The following is a 23,081-nucleotide window of genomic DNA, read 5'->3' on the forward strand; positions in this document are numbered from 1 at the left end:
GCTTCCTACGGTCCAAACATGATCCATGGCACTACTTTAGGACATAATAAAAGGTGCTGTAGGTGTTCCCCTGAAAAAAATACCTGGTTCAATGTTAACCATTTTTTGTCAAACCTAGAAAGGGAAAGAAAACAATAGCAATTAAAAAATGAGCATAGGCTCTGCATATTTGGTTTAATGCGGCATCAGGAACGCTCTCCCAGTATACAATATCACTATGTCTCCAATGGTAGACATGCGCATGTTGTGGTTAGCACTAAATTGTTGCCAAATAGTGAAAAAGTGAAAAACAAACAAGTACACACAACACAGTGGCTAAATAGACAGATATGGTACAGATAACATGTAATAAAAACTTGTGCAAGAGTCACATAGTGGGTCACCATGTGACTGGTGACCTTAAGTGGGAACAAGGGATCTTATACTTTGGAGTGATCAAAATGTTCCCATCAGTCGGAACGGTGTTGTTGTTTGTCTGTCACCAGGGGCAAGTTTGCTTTAACTGCTCTTGTTTGCTATTACTTTTTAATACAATAAACGTTACTGCTCACTGTTTTTTTAACTGAGGCCAGCTTTCTGCTTGTTTTTGCGTCTCCTGTTCACTGATGACGGTGCCCGTAAGTAAGAGCGGGTTCGCCACTGTAGCGTCAGTGCTCTAGTTGTTTCACCTCCTAGGAGGTTTAAAATTACAGGCTGACGTGACCATGCAGCGTTGTGCTTTGTCTATTATTGGGGGTAACTTTGTTTGAACTGCTCTCGTTTGTTAAGACTTTCTAATATAGTATACTTTACTTCTCACTGTTTTTTTAACTTGGGTCAGCTTTCTGCTCGCTTTTGCATCTCCTGTATGCTGACGGCGGTACCCGTAAGTAAGAGTGGGACCGCCACTGTAGGGTCAGCACTCTAGTTGTTTCACCTCCTAGGAGGTATAAAATCACATGCTGACGCGAGTGCTCAGCGGGGGCGCCAAAGGCGCACCAAAGGCAAGCCTGTCTGTGCCCGTTAACACCCGGAATGTTTCATGGGCTCCTGGTCTTTTTACCGAACACTTATATTCCAGAGACCATCTGACAGCACTTAACAATGGTAAGTGCTGTGAAACACCCTTATGGAGTTATGACAAGGATAATCTTCCTCATAGCTGTAATATTGTCCAATTCTCTCCAACGGTTAACATTGTAGAAGCTTCTTCTCTAAGATACTCACCAAAGGCAAACAACCCCCATAAAGTCCTAATTAAGATTCTATCCTTTATCTTACTAAATACCAGATCTTTGATCAAACACAAATATGAGTTTGAAAACTTCATGCAAACATTTAAGCCCGATCTGGCTTTCCTAACAGAAATCTGGGCTATTAAACCTTCCTACCCTGACTGGCTCACGGCTATTCCAGCAGGATATGAATTAGTGTCCGTAGACAGGGAAGGAAAATTGGTATTGCGACTATCTATCGCACCAACTTTACAGCACCCTTCCGTCCTATTTTGCACTTAGGTATAGAAGCATTGATGTTCTATTTTAAATTGAGTAGCATGAACATCTTCCCAGGTTTACTAATATACTGCCCGCAAGGTCCTAGGGCTCCATTTACACAATTTGCTCCAACTCTGGAATATTGTGTTGATTCCCCCACTGTTACCTTACTTGGAGATTATAAATTTCCATCTATACTGCAATAATAATATGGACACTACCCATTTAGTTGCCAGCATGGCATGCTTTGTCCTGAAACAGATTATCACAGAGCTCTCACACAAGGCTGGCCACACGATAGATGGTATTTTTACTAACAACCCTAATATTATCTTGGAGAAAGTACTTCCACTTACCTGGATCGACTACATTTTCTTGTGCCGTTTTCTTTCAACTCCTACTTCCAGGGACAGTTATGCCCTCCTATAACAGATCGCTTGCCACTAAGACCCGAATTTGGCACAAAATTAACAAAGCTGATTTAAAAGAGGCCCTACACAGAAATCACCATTACTAGATCTAGATAATAACATTGCCGCAGACAACTTTGATTGGTGGGTCAGTTTGGCCATTAATTCTCTTGCCCCAGAGAAAATGATAAATCATTGTAGGAATCAACCTACAGCCCCTTAGTACTTTGCGGAACTTAGAGGCATACAATCTAAATGTAGATGTACAGAACATGGCTGGCGCCATGATTACTGTGGACAGGTCAAACATAATTACAGTTTAGCTCTAGAGGATTACAAAGCGGCTCCCAAAACAGCGAAGACCAGCTACTTCTCAAAGAAAATAGGATCAGGTAAATACTCCACTAGAGAGCTTTTTAAAACTGTTACAACTCTATCCAAGTTCCAACATGGGAATCGATTTTCACCTGATCAAACCTTTCATGACAAAGTTGCTAATTTCTTCCAGGCCAAAGTCCAAACAGTCTACAAGGAGCTCGCAGGGCACGTAACAGTCCCGGCCGTAGATGTGTCAAACGAGTTCACTGACTCCGGGAACGCAACTAAGTGAATTGTCCAGATTTGCTGCTCTATCCCCAAAGAGAGTTAATGATCTTTTACTATCCATTAAGTCTGGTTCCCCGACTGAACCATGTACTCCGTCTATATAACAAGTAGCATCTGATTTGATCAGTTTACACCTGGCCCCACTTTTAAATAATGTTCTTTGGACTGGGGTATTTCCTAATCCCTGGAAGAAAGCCTGCATCAGTCCGATTTCTTTTTTTTTTTTAAACTCTTTTAATCCGTTAGAAGTGAAAAACTACCGGCCCATATCTTGCCTACCACTCCCTGCTAAATCTTGGAAAGATTCATGAAAGAAGATCTGGTGAACTACCTGAAGTCTAATGATCTTCTTAGCACCACCCAACATGGATTCAGACCAAATCATTCAACTGAATCAGCCTTAGTTATGGCCGCTGAGGAAATTTGCAAACAGCTAGATAGCAGGGGGAAGGCCGTTCTCATCCTGATTGATCTCTCAGACGCTTTTGACACCGTTTAGCATCTGGTGTTAACCCAGAGGCTGGAGTCAGTTGGAATAAAGGAGACAGCACTACCCCTGCTTACCTCCTTCCTAACGTCGAGGGAACAAAAACTGTGCTGGGGAAGTCTTCTCTATTCCCTGTGGCATCCCCCAGGGCTCAGCACTGTCTCCTACTTTGTTTAACATCTATGTTACCCCTTTGGCCAAGCTGATACAAGCACATGGTTTCACGATAGTGTCTTATACAGATGACACACAGATAGTAATATCTATATCCTCATGCACAGGCGTGGTGGCAGGTCTGTTTCACAACTGTCTTAAACACATCATCAGATGGATGCACCAAAACTTCCTCAAACCAAATATAGATAAAATAGAGGTGGTAGAGTTCGGAGAGGGACCCTCACTCTGAAATAACCTATGCTGGCCAGCAGAGGCAGGGCTTTGTCCCGACCCAATCAACACAGTTAGAAACCTAGTTGTAGTGTTTGATAATCAGGTCTGCTTTCCGGAACAGATTAATTCTGTTACATCTTCTTGTTTCTTACTTCTAAAAATCTTGGTAAAGATCCTTCCTTTCATCTCACAAGAATTTTTTTTTTAAAAGTGATTGTTACCTTGATCCTTTTCCAGAATAGACTACTGCAATGCCCTTTTTTTGGGCATTGATAAATGTCTTATTGAAACTCCAGTTGCTGCAGAATGCCGCAGCTCGGGTGGTAATTAACATTTCCATTAGTATCAGGGACCTCCACTGGGTCCTGGTGCAGCAAAGGATTATGTTTAAGGCACTCTGTTTGGTACACAAAGCACTGTTTGGGGGAGGGAATCGTGACATGCACATCCTATGATTAAAAGGGCCACGTGGGGTGGGAGAAGTCTCTTCGATCGGGCAGCGAAACTTTGGAATACGCTGCTGGTGGCAATAAGACTACAATCAAATAGAGCATCTTTCAGGAAATTATGAAGACCTGGCTCTTTCCGCCTAAGTAAACTGCAATATTTCCCCTGTCTTCACAGATGATGCACATGATACTTCCAGCGCCAATAAGTCTCGGTACTCATTGCGCTTTACAAATGCTTCCTTACTTACTTACTTACCGCACAGCTGCTAACTGTAAGGGAAATGTAATGGCAGTCAGGCTCAAACAATAGATAAACGGAGTAAAAAAGAGGCATCAAACTGACCTTGCAGACACATACGAAGTAGTCGTACTTACGTGGCTTCTATGCATGAAGTATGAGAGACCTACCATACTCTCCTCACTTGGATTGAGACAGAGCAGAGGAGGCGTGCTGCGTTTAAAGGACGGCTGATAGTGAAATTGTCCTAAGGCATGGAGGGTGCAGCCTTAAGAGCGGATCATGGTTGGGAAGCTCATGCGGTAATGGGAGCAGAGGTAGATCTTGGTTAGCATGATCTGCAGTATCCACTTCAAATCAATCCGTCAATTAGCAGCCATCTGATTTTGTAGTCATTGAGTGAGCATGTATGCTACACAGGCCCTCGTATATACAATGTGTGAAGAAGTCACACATAGTGGTGCATGAAAAAGGAGCCCCCTGTGACTTGCGACCCTTATGGGTGAGTAGTCATGTTTTACAAGCCACTGATAGAATTGAAAAAATCTGTGGTGCACCAAGACAGATTTTTGTCAGGGAGATAATTTATCAATATTGCTTGTCAACAAGTGGCATGTATAGTGTTACTGATAGCTGGTGAAGTAATTTTGTGTTATGTCTTCAGACTGTGAGAGTATTCTAAAATTCTTGGACCTGGCTCAATGTGGGAGACTTCAAACAGAACATTCCAAAGTTGTTCGAGGAGAGTACCACATGGTAATACAGTACTGCATGTTAGTATGGTACAGTTATTGCATTAGGGAGCCGACCATATTAGAACTTGAAAATCTTGGGAGACGAAGGTTGAAGTAAGGCCTCAAATATTGAAGTAAGGTCTCAACAAGATGCAAGGAGTCTCCCTAGTAAATACACTAGAAACACATGCTCCTGAGGTGAAATCAGGGGATTATCTATGGTTATAGTCAAAGGTGACACATAGATCGAGAATGGATTCTTGTACAGATAGAAAGTGTAGGCAGTCTCATTTGTCAATAATATAGAGAAACCTTAAGTGTTTAGGGGAGAAATAAAGACATGTTGGTCATCCGAAGGGGTACTGCAGCCAAGGTATAAAATGATCTCACATGTGGGCGGAGATTCTGAATACACAACTGGTTGACTCAACTCTGTGTCAAGAAATTCTGAGTAATGGGGTCATGCCTCACACCATGGGATCTCATTGTTTAGGCCCATGCTGTTTGTGCAAAGATGGAAAATGCAGTGTTGCTCTTTCCTAAAGAGACTCGCAGTGCTCCACATGTGGCTAGCTTCCAACATGGCCCACCTTAGGTCATTAGGAGATTGTCTGAGATCGTTAAAATTATCGCACATTTTAGTGGCACTGCGTCCACAGCGGACTGTTCTACAGTGTTCACATGGATGATCCTTGTGTTCACTGCCCTCATGGTCACTGGAGGCTGCATGGACATGTGATCAGCTATATGCAGTTTTTTTGTATTGCAGTTAGTGTGATGTTTCTGTGCCCAGGTGAAAAGAGGGCTCAATCTGAGTTCTTTAGAATGTTAGATGAATGGACACATGCCACAGGACCCACATGGATAGGGTCCTTTGAAGGGTGGAAGAGCCCACAGAGTCCTGCTCTCTCGCCTGCAGCTCAGCTGTTAGTGCCGCTGCTCTGTGCAGTACACTGAGCAGGTAGGGGTTCCAGCGCTGACTTTGCTCTATTGTGCCAATGCTCCTGTAATTTTCCTGTCTTGCTAGTGTACCCATTTTCCATCCAGTTTTCTCTGTATTTACTATTGCGTCATGTACCTGTTTTTTCTTGTCTTCTGGGATTGTGCCTCTGTTTTCTTAGTTTTGTTGCCTTGTCACTCTCTGTTAGTTTTCTTTAGTTTCCATCCGCCTCGTTTACCCTTTCCCGTCACTGCTGCCCCTGCGGCCCCTCCCCGCTACCCGTCCCCGCTCCCGCCTCCCAGCTGCGCTACCCTCTCCTTCCCTTTTTAATGGCAGATGCTGCGAGGGAGTGTAAGCAAGACCTCTGACCCCCGGTCACAGACCTGCTCTCTCCCTGCAGCTCTGCTGTTAGTGCCGCTTTTCTGTGCAGTACTCTGAGCAGGTGGGGGTTTGAGCACTGCCTGTGATCTATTGTGACTATCTTCCTGTCATGTTCCTGTCTTGCTATTGTGCCTGTTTTCCATTCGCTTTTCCCTGTATTTGCTATTGTGTCATTGTACCTGTTGTTTCTTGTCTTCCAGGATTGTGCCTCTGTTTTCTCATTTTTGTTGCCTTGTGTCTCTCTGTTAGTTTTCCTTAGTTTTCATCCTGCCCGTTTTCCCTTTCCTACTGCTGTGGCCCCCGTGGCATCCCCTTCAACGGTCCCCGATCCCACCTCCCAGCTGCACTTCCCTGTCTGCGCTTGTCCGCTACCTGACAGTGACCAGCACCAGGGACCCTGGTCCTCTGGCCACCCACCGCTATGACTCGGCAGCCCTCCTCGCACTCAACCCCAGAAGGAACAACAACTGCCAGCTGTCCACACCGACCAACACCCATGGCCAGTTCTCCTGCCGCCACTGCTGCTGAACCTTTACCAACCTCTGCACCATCACAACCGCTGCCCCCACACTGGACGCCAACACCACCGAAGCCCTGAAGTGCATCCTCCTCAATGTGCGCTCCCTGTACAGACATGCCATAGAAATCTGGGACCTCCTCGACACCCTGTCCCAGACGTTGCCTTCTTTACAGAAACCTGGACCAACGCCTCCTCCGCCCCAGACATCGCCACGGATGGATACAAGATCCAGAGGAAGGACCGCCCCAACCGCCCAGGAGGAGGACTCGCTATCGCACACAAGGGCTCCCTCCGACTCTCTACCTCCACCACGAGCGACCCCTTCTCCATCACAGAACACCTTCACTTCCAGATCCAGACACGCCCTAGAACCACGCTTCGTGGCACCCTTGCATACAGACCCCCAGGACCTAGGGCTTCATTCACCACGACCATCGCTGACCTCTTCGCACCCCACGCTATCGCCTTTATGGACTACATGCTCATCGGAGACCTGAACTTCAACCTCGACAACCCCAGCAACCCCCAACTGCACTACTCTCCTGGACAACCTCACCAACATCGGCTTAAAACAGCTCATCACCGCTTCTACCCACAAGGCAGGACACACCCTTGACCCCATCTACGCAGGTGAGAACAACATCCGCTTCAGCCACACTACGCAACCACCATGGACAGACCACCACTGCGTACACTTCCTTGTCAGCAAACCCATGCCGCCCAGACCTGCACCCCACACTCCACAAAGAAACTAGAGCAAAGTCACTGAGGAGCAACTCAACTCCACCCTCAACCACGATGCCCCCGCCACCCCAACTAACACCAACCACGCAGCCAAAGGACTCCACAGATGGATCACCAACTGAGCAGCCGAGCTCGCACCCCTACGTAACCCCGACAGACAGAGCCCCAGAAAGGCTGCCTGGTTCACCGCCGACCTCCAAGAATCCAGACGCACCTGCAGACATCTCGAGAAGAACTGGAGAAACAGAAAATCCTCAGAAGATTGCACCGCCTACAAGATCGCCATGATGGAATACCACCAATGCATCAGATCCACCAAAAGGACCTTCATCCAAAACAAGATCCTCACAAACTCCAGCAACTCCAAGGAGCTCTTCAGCTTCATCCAGGAATTCACCAAACCCCTCAGTGAATCCACGGACAACATACCCTCCCAGGACCTCTACAACAAGCTTGGCTCCTATTTCCATATGCTTCCATCTACTTCCACTATCTCCTACTTGACCCCAGTCACCACAAAGACATCGCATCAACTATGAAAGGCATGCACTCAGGAGCCCCCATGGACCCCTGCCCATGCACATCTTCCACAGAGCCCCAGCCGCCATAGCTCCAGAACTACAATGCACCATCAATGCCACCTTCAAAACCGGCCTCTTTCCCGATGAGTGGAAACGCGCAGATGTCAGACCTCTACTCAATAAGCTATCAGCAGATCCCACGGACATCAAGAACTGCCGGCCCATTTCCCTCCTCCCCGTCAACGCACAACTAACAAAATTCATCGAAGAAAACTCCATCCTTGATCCCTCCCAATCCGGATTCTGCAGCAACCACAGCACTAAGACCTCTCTACTCGCCGCCACAGATGACATCCGCACCCTCCTCGTCCAAGGGCACACCGTGGCCTTGATCCTACTTGACCTATCTTCAGCATTCGACACCATCTCCCACCGTACTCCAAGACAATGGCATTCAGGGAAGTACCTTCAACTGGATCCGCTCCTTCCTCACTGGCAGAACCCAAAGAATCAGACTGCCGGCCTTCCTCTCTGAACCCACGGAAATCAAATGCGGAGTACACCAAGGAGTGTCGCTCAGCCCCACTCTCTTCAACATCTACATAGCCCCCCTCACGTCATCGTCAGACAGCATGGACTCAGGATAATATTCTACGCTGACAACACCTAGCTCATCCTCTCCCTTACCAAGGACCCTATCACCACCAGACTCAACTTCCAACAAGGAATGAAAGACGTTGTATCCTGGATGAGCAGCAGCTGCTTGAAGCTCAACTTGGAGAACACAAAGGTCCTTGTCCTTGGACCCTCCCCCTCTGCATGGGACAGCACCTGGTGGCCCACCGCCCTCAGCAGCCCCACTTTCCCACGGACCACAACCGAAGCCTGAGCATCGTACTTCACTCCTCCCACTCCATGCCCCAACAGGTCAAGGCCATCGCCTCCACCTGCTTCAACACCCTCCGCATCCTGCGCAAGACCTTCAAATGGATCCCTCCCAAACCAAAGAAGACCGTCACTTGCACACTCATAACCAGCAGACTGGACTACGGAAAAGCCCTCTACGCCGGGATCAACAAGTCCTTGCTCTGCAAACTCCCGACCATGCAAAGCACTGCAGCCAGACTCGTCCTCGGCATCCCTCGACACAAACACTTTATCCAACACCTGCATAACCTCCACTGGCTCCCCATTGAGAAGCGAGTGACCTTCAAGATACTCACCCACATCTACAAATGCCTCCACAACACCGGACCTCAATATCTCAATGACAGAATCTCCTTCCACGTACAATAGAGGAACCTAGGATCCGCCGACCTCGCCGAACCCCAGTGCACGAATAAGCCAAGAACCTACTCCCACATCAGGGCCAAGACCTGGAACGAGCTGCCAATAGACATCAGATGCACCCCCACCCTGCACATCTTCAGAAAGACCAAGACCTGGCTCTTCGACTGACCGGAGCTGCTTCCCTCCCTCCTCCAGTGCCTTGAGACCCTCATGGGTGAGTAGTGCCCTTAAAAATTCCCTGATTGATTGATCGATTCTCTGTGTTTGCCTGTTTTGTGCATAGTCTGCTATGCACCAGGAGATCCTTCAGATTTTTGGTTCACCTAAAGGCAAATTGAAGCCGTGGAACCCGCATGGGTCAGTGTTCAGAATGCCTCAATGTTTCATAATGATATGTTTGATTGTATTAGAGTTTGGGTTGAAGGTAGTTACACATCTCATGACATCCTCTGTAGGTCTTGTATTGGTATCCAGGAGGGCTCCCCGGTTGTTGTTCTGTGCTCTCTTCTCAGCTTGTTTGATGACTCTAGTTTGATAGTTCCTGGTTGATAAGTTCCTCATAAGTGTCTTGATTTGTGTGTCACAATACTTTAGATGGCTACAGCTCCGTCGAAGGCAGAGAAACTGTCCAGATGGCAGATTCTCCCATAGAGATTTTGGATGGTGACTATCAAAATAACAGGACGCTGTTACAGTCCTGTTATGTCAGTTCTGTCCCTGGGTGTCTTGTTGTTGCCAATGAACCTGTTTGTTGCGTCTCTTCTTCTTCCTCTGCCCCTGCCCCAGCCTCTACCTAAAAAAAGGTGGGAAGGGGTTGTTGGAAGAAGGGCTGTGGTGTTTGATGGGCATCTGAAACCCGAGGTGCCACATCTGCGTATGTCCTGGAAAATGGGGCATATGATACCTGTTATAGGGTGGTGGGGGAACCAGTCTCTGACGGCTGTAGTTACTGCCCCAGCTGTCATTGATTGAATTGGTGCTTGAGGAATAATGTGTCCTACGATATGAAATTGAGCTACCATCTGGTGAAAATTCACCACAAGGTGGTTGGTAATCTTCCCTTGTGTAAGGGGACACCTTCACTCTGTTGCACCTTTTGATATCCTTCTGAATCTTGGATATTTTCTGCTGCATAAGATAGGCTTTATGTTCGTTCATCTAAGCATTGATCTCAGATAGCCCAGATAGCTGTGACTTGAATGCTGAGATACTGATCCCGGCCTTCAATGCACTTTCTGCATTATTGATCTTAATGATCAGTGCATCAGACAAGCGTTTGGCAATTTTAATATGAAGAATGTACCAAATGTTTGTGCACTTCCACCCTATCTGGTTCCATTCCCATCTGAACACTATATCCTCCATAAACAAGCACAGAGTCATAGTTCCTGTAAACACATTTAGTGCCGTGCTTCCTCTGAGATACTTGGTCATGGCGGGGCAGCATGGCTCTTTTGACCTGTTGTTTCTTCACGGCAGTAATGGAATTCCAATCATCTTGAATACTGCACGTTGGTATGCAGCCGTCTGCCCCAAATAAGAATTGTGTCTTCAGAATGTTGTTGACTACATCATCACCAACGCCTAGGCCCTGGTTGTCATCCATGATGGTACAAGTGTATGTTAATGCTGTGATATGCATAGTAATAAGGAACAAAGAAGGTGAAAAGGGCAGTGTAAGCTAGATTGAAAGATAGACAGACAGTCAGACGAACAGGCGGACGACCAATGGACCCCCAGATGGAACAGATATGGAGTTAAAAGTTGTAAATCCATCCATTCTTATCATAGTAACAGTGGTGCAGCCACAATTTTTGTTATGATATTATTTTGGGGACTTTTATTATGATATACATCCCGAATCTAAAATATCTTTTGAAAAGTATTGTATCCAAAATATTGACAACCACAAAATTAGTGATGGGAAGCATATATCGGTTAGTATATATTTACTATACTTAACTCCCTATATGTACAGTTTGATGTTACAAACATATTTTCAAGTTGGGCAGATGTGGAGTAAATAGTAAAACTATACTTTCCTATACAATATTGTTGTAGTTAATATTTTGTTCATGAAACCTTTGTCGCATGATATTTTAGCTCAATATTCTGACATACCGTTGTTTATGAGTTTCAGGCTGGAACAATTAAAAACATAGATCCCAATTTATTTAATATGCACCTGTTCAGATCAAATAACCTGGAACAGTTTTTGTTGGTATAGTTTAAAGAACCGCAAATGTCATACATTTAAATCCACAGTACCTTACATGGGTTGGGGAGTGTCTCTCTCCTCAGTCACCAATTTATTCACACATACACACAACACTTTCACCTGGGTCATGTGTCAATGACACAGTGGAATTGAGTCTTTTTAATTTTTTTAAGGGCTAACGTCTCTATATTCCACTTTATGAACCACAGCTTTTTAGCTCATTGTGGCATCTCCAATGAAAACAATGCACCCAGCACTCCTGCCCCTAGGTTTAGATAAGGACAGTCTGCAGTATCTTATCATACAGGAAGATCTATGGTCACATCATGAACATGTTTATTGCACAGGTGCTATGCAAATGTGAAAATATTCATGGATATCTGGGTTGCTTTTAGTACATATATAACCAAATATGTCAGAATACCTATGAATTAGTGCAAAAGCTGGCTGTAGTACAGCTCAAGAACATGAAGAGAAAACAACTGCTCCGTATTTCCTATTGTGTGCTGAAGATGACTGCCAGTTTTACAAAATCAAATTTTCTAAAAAAAAAAGTCTTTGTTTTGGTAAAACCATAAAAAAGTGAATAATCTTGAGACCATAGACGTTTTCTCCCAAAGTGTGGAGATAATGTTTTTTTTTATATTTTTGACCAGACTTTTTCTGCCAGTCGAGAAGAGAAAAGAAAGTACTTTTGACTGTCTGCTCTACAGACAGTCGATCTGATATACTGACTGAGACATTTATAAAGCGCACTAATTCCGAGGCGTCTTGGCGCTAAGATAAGGTACCTGCGAGTGCGACTAGATCGATTAGCATTGAGAGTAAAGCCAGGTTTAAATTTGCTTCCTAAAAAGTATTCAACTTGGTTGAAGTCGGAGTGGTGTCGGAAGTGAGTTCCACAATTTTGCGGCTAAATATGAAAATCACTTTCCTCCCTACCTCACTCTATTTATCTTAGGAAATAACAACAATCCCGTATTAGAGGATCTAAGATGGCGCGATGGGTTATAGCAATGGAACAGAGCTTGTAGATCAGCCGCCCCTCCTCCGTAAAAGGCTTTATGAACTATACACAGAGCCTTAAAATCCACCCGTCGTTTGACTGGAAGCCAGTGTAGTTGCTTTACCCCGGCAGATGTGGAGTGATGCTTTGGAAGATTAAGTAATACTCTTACGGCTGTGTTTTGTAACAATTGGAGTTTGGAAAGCTGGGCTGCCCCTACTCCCAGATATAGAGCATTAGAATAATCCAATTTAAATATATATGATAATAATTTATACCTACACTGACGACCCCTGTCTGGCAGAATCAGTGGAAAGCCCACAGGTAGAAACATGATGCTTCTGTCCAACTCTAAATAGAGAGGGCAGACCCTCAGTTTGGCAGAAAGGGTACTCCGCAAGGTTACTGGTAGACTACCTTGTCAATCCAACTCTAAATCCCTTTCCAATAGCACTTTTAAGTCCTTATTTAAGACTTTAATACTTAAAAAGCCGACCCACAAACTTTGAATTTGCTTTTCTCAGACCCAACACAGTTACACAGTCTTTATTGGGATTTTCTTTATTGAGGATGGTTAAAAAAACGTGTCTCTCTGCTGATAAAGTATCTGGTTTTCTTTTCAACAGAAGTCTCCTGTGGATTGCTCAAACACTATGAGGAATGTGGCACCGCATGCCCAAAAAACTGCAAGAACTGGAATAAAGAAGTGAGGTGCCACGATGATGCTTGCATTGCAGGATGTTTCTGCAACGAGGGCCTGGTGCTGGAATATGAAGACTCAGAATACTGTGTCCCACAAGACAAATGTGATTCCTGCCCTGAGAACAGTGATTACAGAAGCTGTGGGGTGAACTGCCAGCCGAGGTGTGATGGCTATAACACCTGCTGGTGGAGTCTGCGGTGCTTCCCCGGCTGCATTTGTAGGCAGGGCTTCTTCTTACATTCTGGGGAGTGTTATACTAGAGAAATGTGCCCTGTTGGAAACAAAACTCATCTTGTCTAAAGATATGATCCCACCGCTGACGAGCTGCAACATGATGACAAACAAAATCACATTCCCTTCACACTTCCTCAGGCATTTCCTCTTCCCACACCTGGCTCTTCGATCATTACTGTTGAGATCAAATCTAATTTGTGTGACAGATTATGGAGACTACGGGGGATTGGTAACAAGGTCACACATTACCTTTAGGCCTTTTTCTAGGACAACCTTCATGATTTTTCTAGTCAAAGCTAGGGTGAGCATATTGGAAGATATGAGGGCTTGCAGCAAAATGCCATAGGAACTGGTACAAAAACCTCTCTGGTTCTTTATTATTCTGCAGTACATTTATTCAGTTTGCAGATGCTTGGTTGGTTAAGAGCCGCAGTATGGAATCGCTGTTCCAGTTAGTAATGAGCCCCTGCCCTGGGTCCTCGACTAAACATAAACGCCTCTGGCATTGTCCTGACTGCCTGAATTCACCATATATGTCTGAGCTCACGACAAAAGTCTCTGGCATTGTCCTGGGATGGCTGATTTTTGCATTAAAGCCTTTGACCATGTCCTGGCTGACTGAATCCTCTGAAAATCCTCAGGCTTTAGCCTGGCTGCGTAATTCATCATAACCTCACCTTGCATTAGCCTGGCTGGATGGATTTGCCATCTGAGACATTGGCATGGCTGATTGAATTCTCCATAAAAGCCTCTGGCTGGCTGAATTCTCCTTACAAGTGTATGCCATTAACCTGGCAGGCTGAATTCACCATAAAAGCCTTCAGCCTGGTTTTGGCTGGTTGATTGGTCCATCAAAACTCCTCGAATTGTCATGACTGGTAGAATTCACCTATAAGCATCTGCCATTGTCCTGGCTAAATACATTAATCCTATAAGCATCTTGCATTGTCCTACCAGGCTGAATGCACCATGTACGCCTCCAGTATTGTCTTAGCTGGCTGAAACATCCATAAAACCCTCTGGCTAAATTCTCGAGAACCCTCTAGCATATTCCTGGCTGGCTAAATGCTCCAAAAAGCCTCAGGAATATTTCTTAGCAAGCTTCTGTAGAGTTAGTTAGATCAAGAGCGTTATATACAACCCCTCGAAAGGAAGTGATTATTCTCAACTCTCCTCACTGACATTCTCACATGGTGCACAGGTCTCTCATTCTGCTGACTTACAGTCTGCACAGTGCTCTGCGCAATCACCTCATTTACTATCTGCAAAGGGCTTTCCTGCACTTGATGGTTAATGATTTTTCTGTACTCACCTTTATTCGCCCTATGCATGATTGCACCTTGAATCGCTGACTGAAGGTGTGCACTGCGTTTCTCCCTCACTAAACTTTACTTGCATCTTAAACCTTAATCACATTTACTTCCACCAAGAAGCTTCTAAAGTTCACGTTGACAAACATGTTTCAGACAGTCAACATGACAAATCCATGCTGTGAGCATTAAAACCTAGAGGGGGAACCATGGGGGTTCTGTAAGCAGTCAAAGATTTTACAAGTGCCTGTAAGTGAAAATAAAATGCAAGGTGCATTAATAACTCAGCCAACAGCCAAACCACAGGCACCTCCTGCTTGTTCAACTTCCTGCTACATGGACTCCTGGCCTTTCAATGCTAAGCACATCAACACCACTTGTACCGCTGCAGTTTGACAATTTGTGTCGTTTTGTCTGGAGATTATCACTCAGAAGTATGTATTTTAATTTTCCACTCATCACATGCCCTAAGTACTTTGGGGCAGATTTATGATAACTGGCGCATCCCTGCATATCAGCAGGGATGCGCCAGTTATTATGCGCCACAGCTGCGCCACCATGGATGTGCTGCATTTATAATGCGGCGCACCATGGGGCAAAAACGGCACAGATGCGTGACGCATCTGTGCCGTAAAAGTGCCGCATTGCTGGAGTTGCGTCGCAAGGACGACGCAGCTCCAGCAATGTTCTGGGGGGCCCTATCTGTACAATGCTGCGTCAATCCTTACGCCTGCTTCAAGCAGGCGCAGGGTTTTGACGCAGCATGGGCCTAAAAGTGACTGAGTGAAATCTTGTAGATTTCACTCAGCCACTTTTAGGAGGCGTTCCTGCGCCAGAACGCCCCCACCTGCCCTGGAACGCCTACATGTGGCGCAGGGCTTTACAACGTGACGCATCTCCCAGATGCGTCACGTTGTAAATACCCCGCACCATGGCGCAGGATTTGCGACGCTGCTGCGTCACAAAAGTGATGCAACGGCGGCGCAAAAGTGGCGCAAGTGCAACATAAATCTGCCCCTTTATCTTGATTCCTGTTCAGACCTGAGGGTTAACTCTGCCAATCATAAGGGGGGTTTTGCATGCAGACACACCCTTCATACATGCTGCAGGAAGTCGGTAGCCATCAAACGCCATCAAACGCCTAGTGTACTATTGTTATTATTATATAACATTTTCTGTACCTCTTGTAAAGGGTATAGTGTAGCAGTAATGGTTTATGTGGAAATTATGGTTGCACTTTTACTATAGGATAATTTTGCAGCCTCTTACTGCTTTACATATTCTATTCCCCCTCTGAAATCACCATCAACATAATAAATAGACTGTGGCAGGAAGGACCTTGCAATCCATGATAAGAAGAGTGGTGTATTTTTGAGATGTTGGTCTTTCTGTTCAAAGAAATATTTACCCTCACCCTCTGAAAACTGGGCATTTATCTAAATCAAACAAATTGCGTTTACCTACATTCACCGTTCCTTAATGTTCTTTTATTTGACCCTTTAATCTGCCTTGCAAGATTACATTCCACAGGTGGGCCAGCCCTCTGGGGTTTCGTTCCAGCATGTCAAGTTAGAACAAAGGGGTACTCTGGCTCCCCAATCTAGGCCCATCTATCCCCTGCACTTGTGTTGCTTGCTTAAATATATTTTTCCACTTTATGTATTGGCTACGCACGACATCGCAACAATGAAGTAGGCGTTCGTGGCTGGGACGCCCCGTTGCTGGGGCAGCCATGCGCGCTACAAATCGAACTAATAATAATAATAATAATACCAGTGTGGTGGTGTTTTGCAACCTAATAATGACTGCACGTTATTTAAGGAGATGACATGTTTATCAAAAGGCACATACATGCTCCAGCATAAGCTGGGTCGGACTGGGAACCCAAAGCTGCCCTGGCAATTTTGTCGGACCAGTCCCTGAGCGGACAGGGGGGCATGCAAGTGTAAAGCACTGTTGCCTTTGTTACTGGGGGCTAAATTTGCAACACTACTACAAAACCTTCCCCTAATATCAAAACTGGCCCCCACCCTTACAGCCTCCCAGGGAAACGCCCGATGCCAGCTATGGCCAGTCCAGCCCTAAACATAAGTCTGTGACCTTTGTATCATCAGGCAATGGGCATATAGTTTAAAATAAAGCAAGATAAATGCAAATTGCAGTGAATGCAAGCGTCCTGGAATACTTTTTCCTATGAGCCTAATTTGCCTGGCACAATAGAATTCAAGGGCACTGGGAGAAGTGGTGCACAGGCTGGTTCACCACAGATAACATTGATAGAGTTCAGATAGTAAATTAGTAGCAAAAACTCTTACCCTATTTGTAAAGAGTGGCAAATGCCAGACAACGTTTTCAGACCAACTATTGTTTACTTTAATATTTATTTGATTTTGTATTTTTGGGCTGCACTCTTTGTCTGGTGCAGGAGAGTGTTAAAGAAGGCTAAATAAAGTATGTTACAGTTTAAACAACACAAATTTATATGAACATATTGTCACTCTTTGCAATATAAAATGTGCAAGTATATCAAAATAACTGCCAAAGAAGAGTTTCTCTCCTAACTTCGAACTATGACGAAAAAAAGATATTAGTATCAAAACAAACCATGTCAGAAAGATTATATTTGAGACAAAGATACCCAAGCACTCAATAGAAGTGAAACGAACCGTCAGTCCATAAAGTAAGGATTCTCGTAAATGCATAAACTCTGTAATTTGTTTAAAGATAGAAGTCGGGGAACTGTGATCTTAAAATTCGTTTTGAGAACATCAAAGAACAGCCACCATGTTGCTAGTTCGACTGCTGTGATTTAGTTCAATACTTTAGATAAGTGCACACGGTTAAAACCACGTCAGAGAAAGAAGTTCTTTATTCTCAGCAGAAAATTACCAGTAGTCAATATGACAACACAGTATGCAAAAGGACACACTGACTGCAGTACTGCACGTCATTTCACACTTTTCATTGACAAAGTCAAATACGGAGGTAGAGCCCAAAGTTCCTGATCTTTGACTCTCCATGTTGTTTCATGGTATTATTTTATGTTACATCTAATATCTTTTTGACTGTCCCTCTCTGTACTGCTATATGGTGATGAACTGCTGGTTAACGATTTGTTCCTTGCCCATTTACCTCTGTGATTCCATTGCCTAAGTTTGTTTATTATAATAAGGTGTTTAACAAATGTGCCCTAATATTGTAGAATTGTTGGGTGCTATAATCCATAAAACAATGAAGTGTCTTCATTCTAATTTTATTGAGGTTAAATGAAACAATTGTTTGTTTAAAGTGTACAATTTAACATGTAACTCTGTCAAACAAAACATTTTAAGTGACCACATTTTTCAAATTGTATTAAGAATGAAAAAATAACAAGTGGCTTGTAGTTGCATTATCCTATTAAGATATGTGTATCACAATTGGCTTTGGGGATAGGAAGGGTGAGTGGGCTGGACGGCAATAGGTTTCGAGCACCTCACTTTACCACTGAAGGATCTCCACCAGCCTAAATGATGCTTCTAATGTTATTTGCAGGTAAATCTCTGATTAGGAGACTCTGGGAGTAATAAGGTGAGAGTCCTTCTCAGCACTAGCTCTGTGCTGTAGGGAATCTTGCCACCCATACAAGTCAGGTATCTTTTTTTTTCAGGAGACTGAGGGAAATGATGGGTTATGGGAAATTTGTGCCGGTGCAGTGATCCGATACCTTTTTCACACCGCAATGTGTGAAAAGTGTGAATTGTTAGCTAAATTTGAGGTTTGCAGGGGATTTGGGGTAATAAAACACTGGAGGATCCACACAAGCCACACCATAAGCAGAAGCACTATCCATGCATACCATCAGCCAAGCATTATTCATGCATACCACCAGCCAAGTGTCATCCATGCACATGACAGCCAAGCACCATCCAAGCACATCACCAGCCAAGCACCAGTCCATGCACACTGCCAGACATGTGCCATCCACGCAGAATGCTAGCCAAGCGACAGTCCACACACACTGCGAGCCAAGTGCTGGTCCACAAACACTGCCAGCTAAGCACAAGTCCACACACTTCTCCAGCTAAAAGCAGGTTCACACACAGCCAGCCAAACACCAGTAAACACATACCGTCAGCCGAACTCTAGTTCACACACACACACAGAAGCTAGGGGTTTTCTGCCCACTTCTGAGCAGGTGTGCCTAAAAATAGTGCTGATCTGCCCCAAGGGGGACAGACACAACCAAATGTATTCACAAAAAAGGGAGAAACCCTTGCCTAAGGGGCAGCTCACTAACATGCCCATCAACATTTCTCTGGTGCCTAGTGGGCTTTCTGCCCCCATCTGCCTCCAGGGGGGCAGAAAGACTGTGTTAATTTTTGGGAGAGTTGGTGGCATTATAATGCCTATTTTGGCCAGACCCCACCCCTACATTTTTACAACTTCCCCCATCTGCACCCCAGGGGGGCAAAAAGGCTGTCCCTTTTATGTTGGGGTGGGGGCATTGCCGTTCCCATTGTGGGCAGCACCCATTCCTCTTTTGTAAAAAACAACTAATCATCCCAGGTGGCTAGTTGGCTTTCTGCCCCCCTGGGGGCAGATTGGGGGGCAGAAAGACTGTCCTTTTTGTGTTGGAGTGGGGACATTGGCAAGCCCGTTGTGGGAAGCTCCCGCCTCTGATTTTTAAATCAGTGGGATTTCTTACTGCTGTGCTGAGGACGTAATGGTTATATCCTTTGCAGAGCAGCACCACAGCCGAGGACGTAACCATTGCATCCACAGCAAAGAAGGGGTTCAATATAGAAACAAAAAGTTTCACCTGAACTCGCGCACCTCCTTGCTGTTCTCAAGACCCTGGCTCCAGAACCCTTCAAGTATGAGGTCTCACAGCTCCCACAGGTCTTTATCCAATCCAGATGCTGTGCTCATGCTGCATGAGAGAAGTGTCTGGATTGACTAGGGCAGGTTGCCTCAGCCCTCTGAAGAGCACTGGGGGACTACGCCTGCTCTCACACCCAGTGTGAAATGCGCATGTTGGTTTGGCTGGAGCAAGGTATGCGGCCAAAACGACATGCACAATTCACACTGAAAGGTCCACTCGTCATTGCTGCCAATCAAAAGCCAGAAAAATAAAATGGTAATAAAATTGTTCTATTAACATTTTATTTTTCCAGCGCTCTGCACAGCAGTGGAGGCAGGACTCCCATGGAGGAACCTCCACTGTCTATGCCTTAAATATCGGAGAACTGAGCAATCAATAGAGTACTGGGGAGACTGCTGTGTAACCAGGGCAAATGCCTGCACGACAGCCAGCTTTGCAGGGATGATAAGACGTCAACTGAAGTGTGAAACTTGTAGGAGAAGCTGAAGATTTAAATAAGTGCCTAGAAGCTGTCTTGCATGCTCGGAATGTGAAGGACAGTGCCTGACCTTGTAGAAGGAGATTTTATCAAAGAGAAGGAGCTCAGCGTGGTGCTGGAGTGTGGCTGACTGCTGAGACAAAGCAAAGCTGCTACTGACCTGAAGTCTGTAGAGTCCTTTGGGGTCCTGTTGGACTTCCAGCTGTGGGCTGTGTAAAAACATATTGGCCAAGTGGTCACCTTGCAGCCTTGTGTTCTTCTCTTCACCCCCAAGAGCCTAGTGCTGCTCCTGCCACTCGTGATGCCCACCTGAGATGAGATGCTGCTGTTGCCTCCAGCGCTGCAGCTGCTGGAAACCAACATATACCTACATCAACCTCCAGGACTGAAACCGATGAAGACAAGCATCCACCTTCATTGAGCTCCAGGTCAACAATTACTGATTATAAACACCCTCCTGCATCAGCCGCCCATAACTTCCGAAGGTGAAAAGAAGCTTGTATTGGATTAAAGGCTGCAACCCCTGACTAGCCTACAGACAATATTGCTGTGTACCAATGTATCTTATGGGGGCTAGACCACAGTCCATGGTCTCCTGCCACAGTGCATACATTCAAGAGTGTGAAAATGCTGATCTTACAGGTCCACATCAATGACTCACAAATATCACTGAGAATGTAATGTGACACTGAGTCAGAATGAACTCAAATGCTGAAGGGCCTAAACAAAAGAGAGAAACTGCTCTTTATAGTTGCTAACAATAAACCTTCCCAGCTCAGAATTAGGGCAAATATTAGAGATGTGAACCTGTGTCTAGTCTATGCTGATATATTTGAGTGAGTTACCATAGAAAGGGAGAAAGGGGGGTGAAGTGGGCACTATAGGGTTAACCACTTTTGGGATGCGTAGAACTTAGTCTTTCCGTGTGCTTAAAGTACTGGACTGAGTAATACTTTGATGTGTTTGCTAACTGACTGTTGAGTTCTGACTTGATGCCTTCACACTACCTCCTTGAGAAGTCTACGTCTGCTCAGCCATACAACCCTTAAAGTCAAGAGCAAAAATGTTTGCATAACCACAGTAGGAAAGACTTGACAATACCAGCGGTGTATGACCTCATCCACCATAGTTGTGGACCAGTATCTCTTGTCTGTTCTGTGGAAGAACATGGTCTGACAAAGGAAAGTTTGAAATGCCCGTCCTTGTCTTCCTCAATTCAGAATACTTAATGTTAAACCTTACATCCTTGGCGCGGTGCTCCCTCAAAAATATTGCCTTCATCCCTCCTGTTTTGCTGAACTTGTTTTTGTTGTCATGAGGACTCCGTGCATTTTACCACTGCTAACGAGTGCTAAAGTGTATGTGCTCGCTCTTTCAAACATGGTAAAATTGGACTTTCCCTGATTGGAAAATGTAATTTACTTTTAAGTTCCTAGTAAATATTCTACCCATACCTAGAGCATGTAAATTAAATTCTACTAGTAGGCCTGCAGTACTCAATGTGCTAACCACTAATGCATCCTTTTAAAACATGGCTTAGGCCTACCACTGAAGCTTGTAGTGCAATTTTTAACTGCTATTTCCTTCTGGGAAAATAAATCTTTTTCCAGGCCTAAACATTCCTTTTTAATGCTTATAATTCACCCTTAATGTAGGCCGTAATGCCTCATAGGGCAGTGTGTCTGGAATTTAAAACATAGGACGTGTAGTTATTCCTAAAGTCATTTTTCACTGTTGGAAAGCCTAAAGTAATTTCTCACTGTTGAAAGGTCTATATCTACCATTGACTAACACTGGGTTACCTTATTATATACTGTGAGAAAGTGGGCTGTTGGTTGAATGGAGGCAGAGGGTGAGCCCTTCTCAAGCAACAGCCACAATACTTGCCAGGCAGAACCACATAACTCACTAAATTAACCTGTGCCTACACCTCTGGTAGCTTGGCTAAACATCAGTTTTGTGTTTCACCCTGACAAGGATTATGATTGCTGCCTGAGTGGAGTATTCACCCTTCTCATCCAATAACCCAATTTATTACACCGAAAAGTACCCTCGCCATGGGGGGAGTAAAGTACTCTGCCATGTCAATGGTGCATATTTTGTCAATTGAAATCTAAATAAGGACCCAAGATTACCCATGTTCCAAAGTTTACATCTGTCCCCTTATGACAGTTGCACACACAGGTCATTATAAAGGGACAAGTGCCACTCTGCGTTGGAAGTTTATAGTCATAGGACATCAGTATAATTGGTATATTGTAAGTTAAGTCCCTATTGCATTATTTTATTAAACTAAAGTAAAGCCCAGGACATTGAGTTCTGTCATCAAGCAGCAATTGGACAACCCTAGTTTTCATTCTCTGAATTTGATACCTAATAGTGACCCAAATTACACTGTTAAAACTGCACATGCTGTACAGTAATCACTGCACTATTTACACTTGCAATTTCTGCAAAAGATATACCCTTGTGAAGATCCACACGTATCAATATTCTGCTATCACAACGTCCTGTCAACCCTACTATTATTTGGAGATGTTTTTTTATCCCTTCCATGGACTGGGAAAAGCAATTCCTTGCACAAAAACAAGTCCCTTTAAAATCTTTGCTAGTTATACTGGCTCGCAAAGCACTTACTTGTTTTACTAGCTGTCGTTTTAAAGCAAACAGGTAACTCCTTCTAGGGTTGGAATTATGGTTTAGAAGTGTGAAAGTTAATACTGAGATCTAGGATGATTTTTTGCATGTCTGCCAGACACTCGTTCTTCCCTGCATGTGCACACAATGCAACAATACAATTTAGCTTAACAAACCGTTCAGAAATGTACCGGAAGGTAAAGATACAGCCCATATTATTTTTACAAAGAAGAATATACAAACGTACACTTTATACCCCATGACATTAAAGCCTTAGCGTGCACAGCTTTTCCAAATCCACGCCAACTAGTTCATCCCTGCCAAGACTAACGCATTTCAGTGTGGTGATCGGCATCACCGCACAGAAATGCAAAATCACGCATAACAGGCATTGCGCCTCCTTGGGTACCAGTACTGCTAATCAATGCTGGTGTAGTATTATTTCC

General features: G+C 44.7%; 1 protein-coding gene across 1 annotated transcript in view; it reads left to right on the plus strand.

Moving 5' to 3' along the window:
* LOC146809253 (otogelin-like protein) overlaps positions 1 to 14,515 on the plus strand; it is a 67,913-nt gene extending 53,398 nt beyond the window's left edge. Inside the window, exon 4 of the mRNA XM_085616077.1 lies at positions 13,036 to 14,515. Within this exon, the coding sequence (XP_085472203.1) occupies positions 13,036 to 13,412 (377 nt within the window). The 3' untranslated portion in view covers positions 13,413 to 14,515. The remainder of the gene's footprint in view (positions 1 to 13,035) is intronic.
* Positions 14,516 to 23,081: the final 8,566 nt, after the last annotated feature.

The sequence above is a fragment of the Triturus cristatus genome, chromosome 7 (genome assembly GCF_964204655.1).
Source record: "Triturus cristatus chromosome 7, aTriCri1.1, whole genome shotgun sequence".
Classification (NCBI taxonomy): Eukaryota; Metazoa; Chordata; class Amphibia; order Caudata; family Salamandridae; genus Triturus; species Triturus cristatus.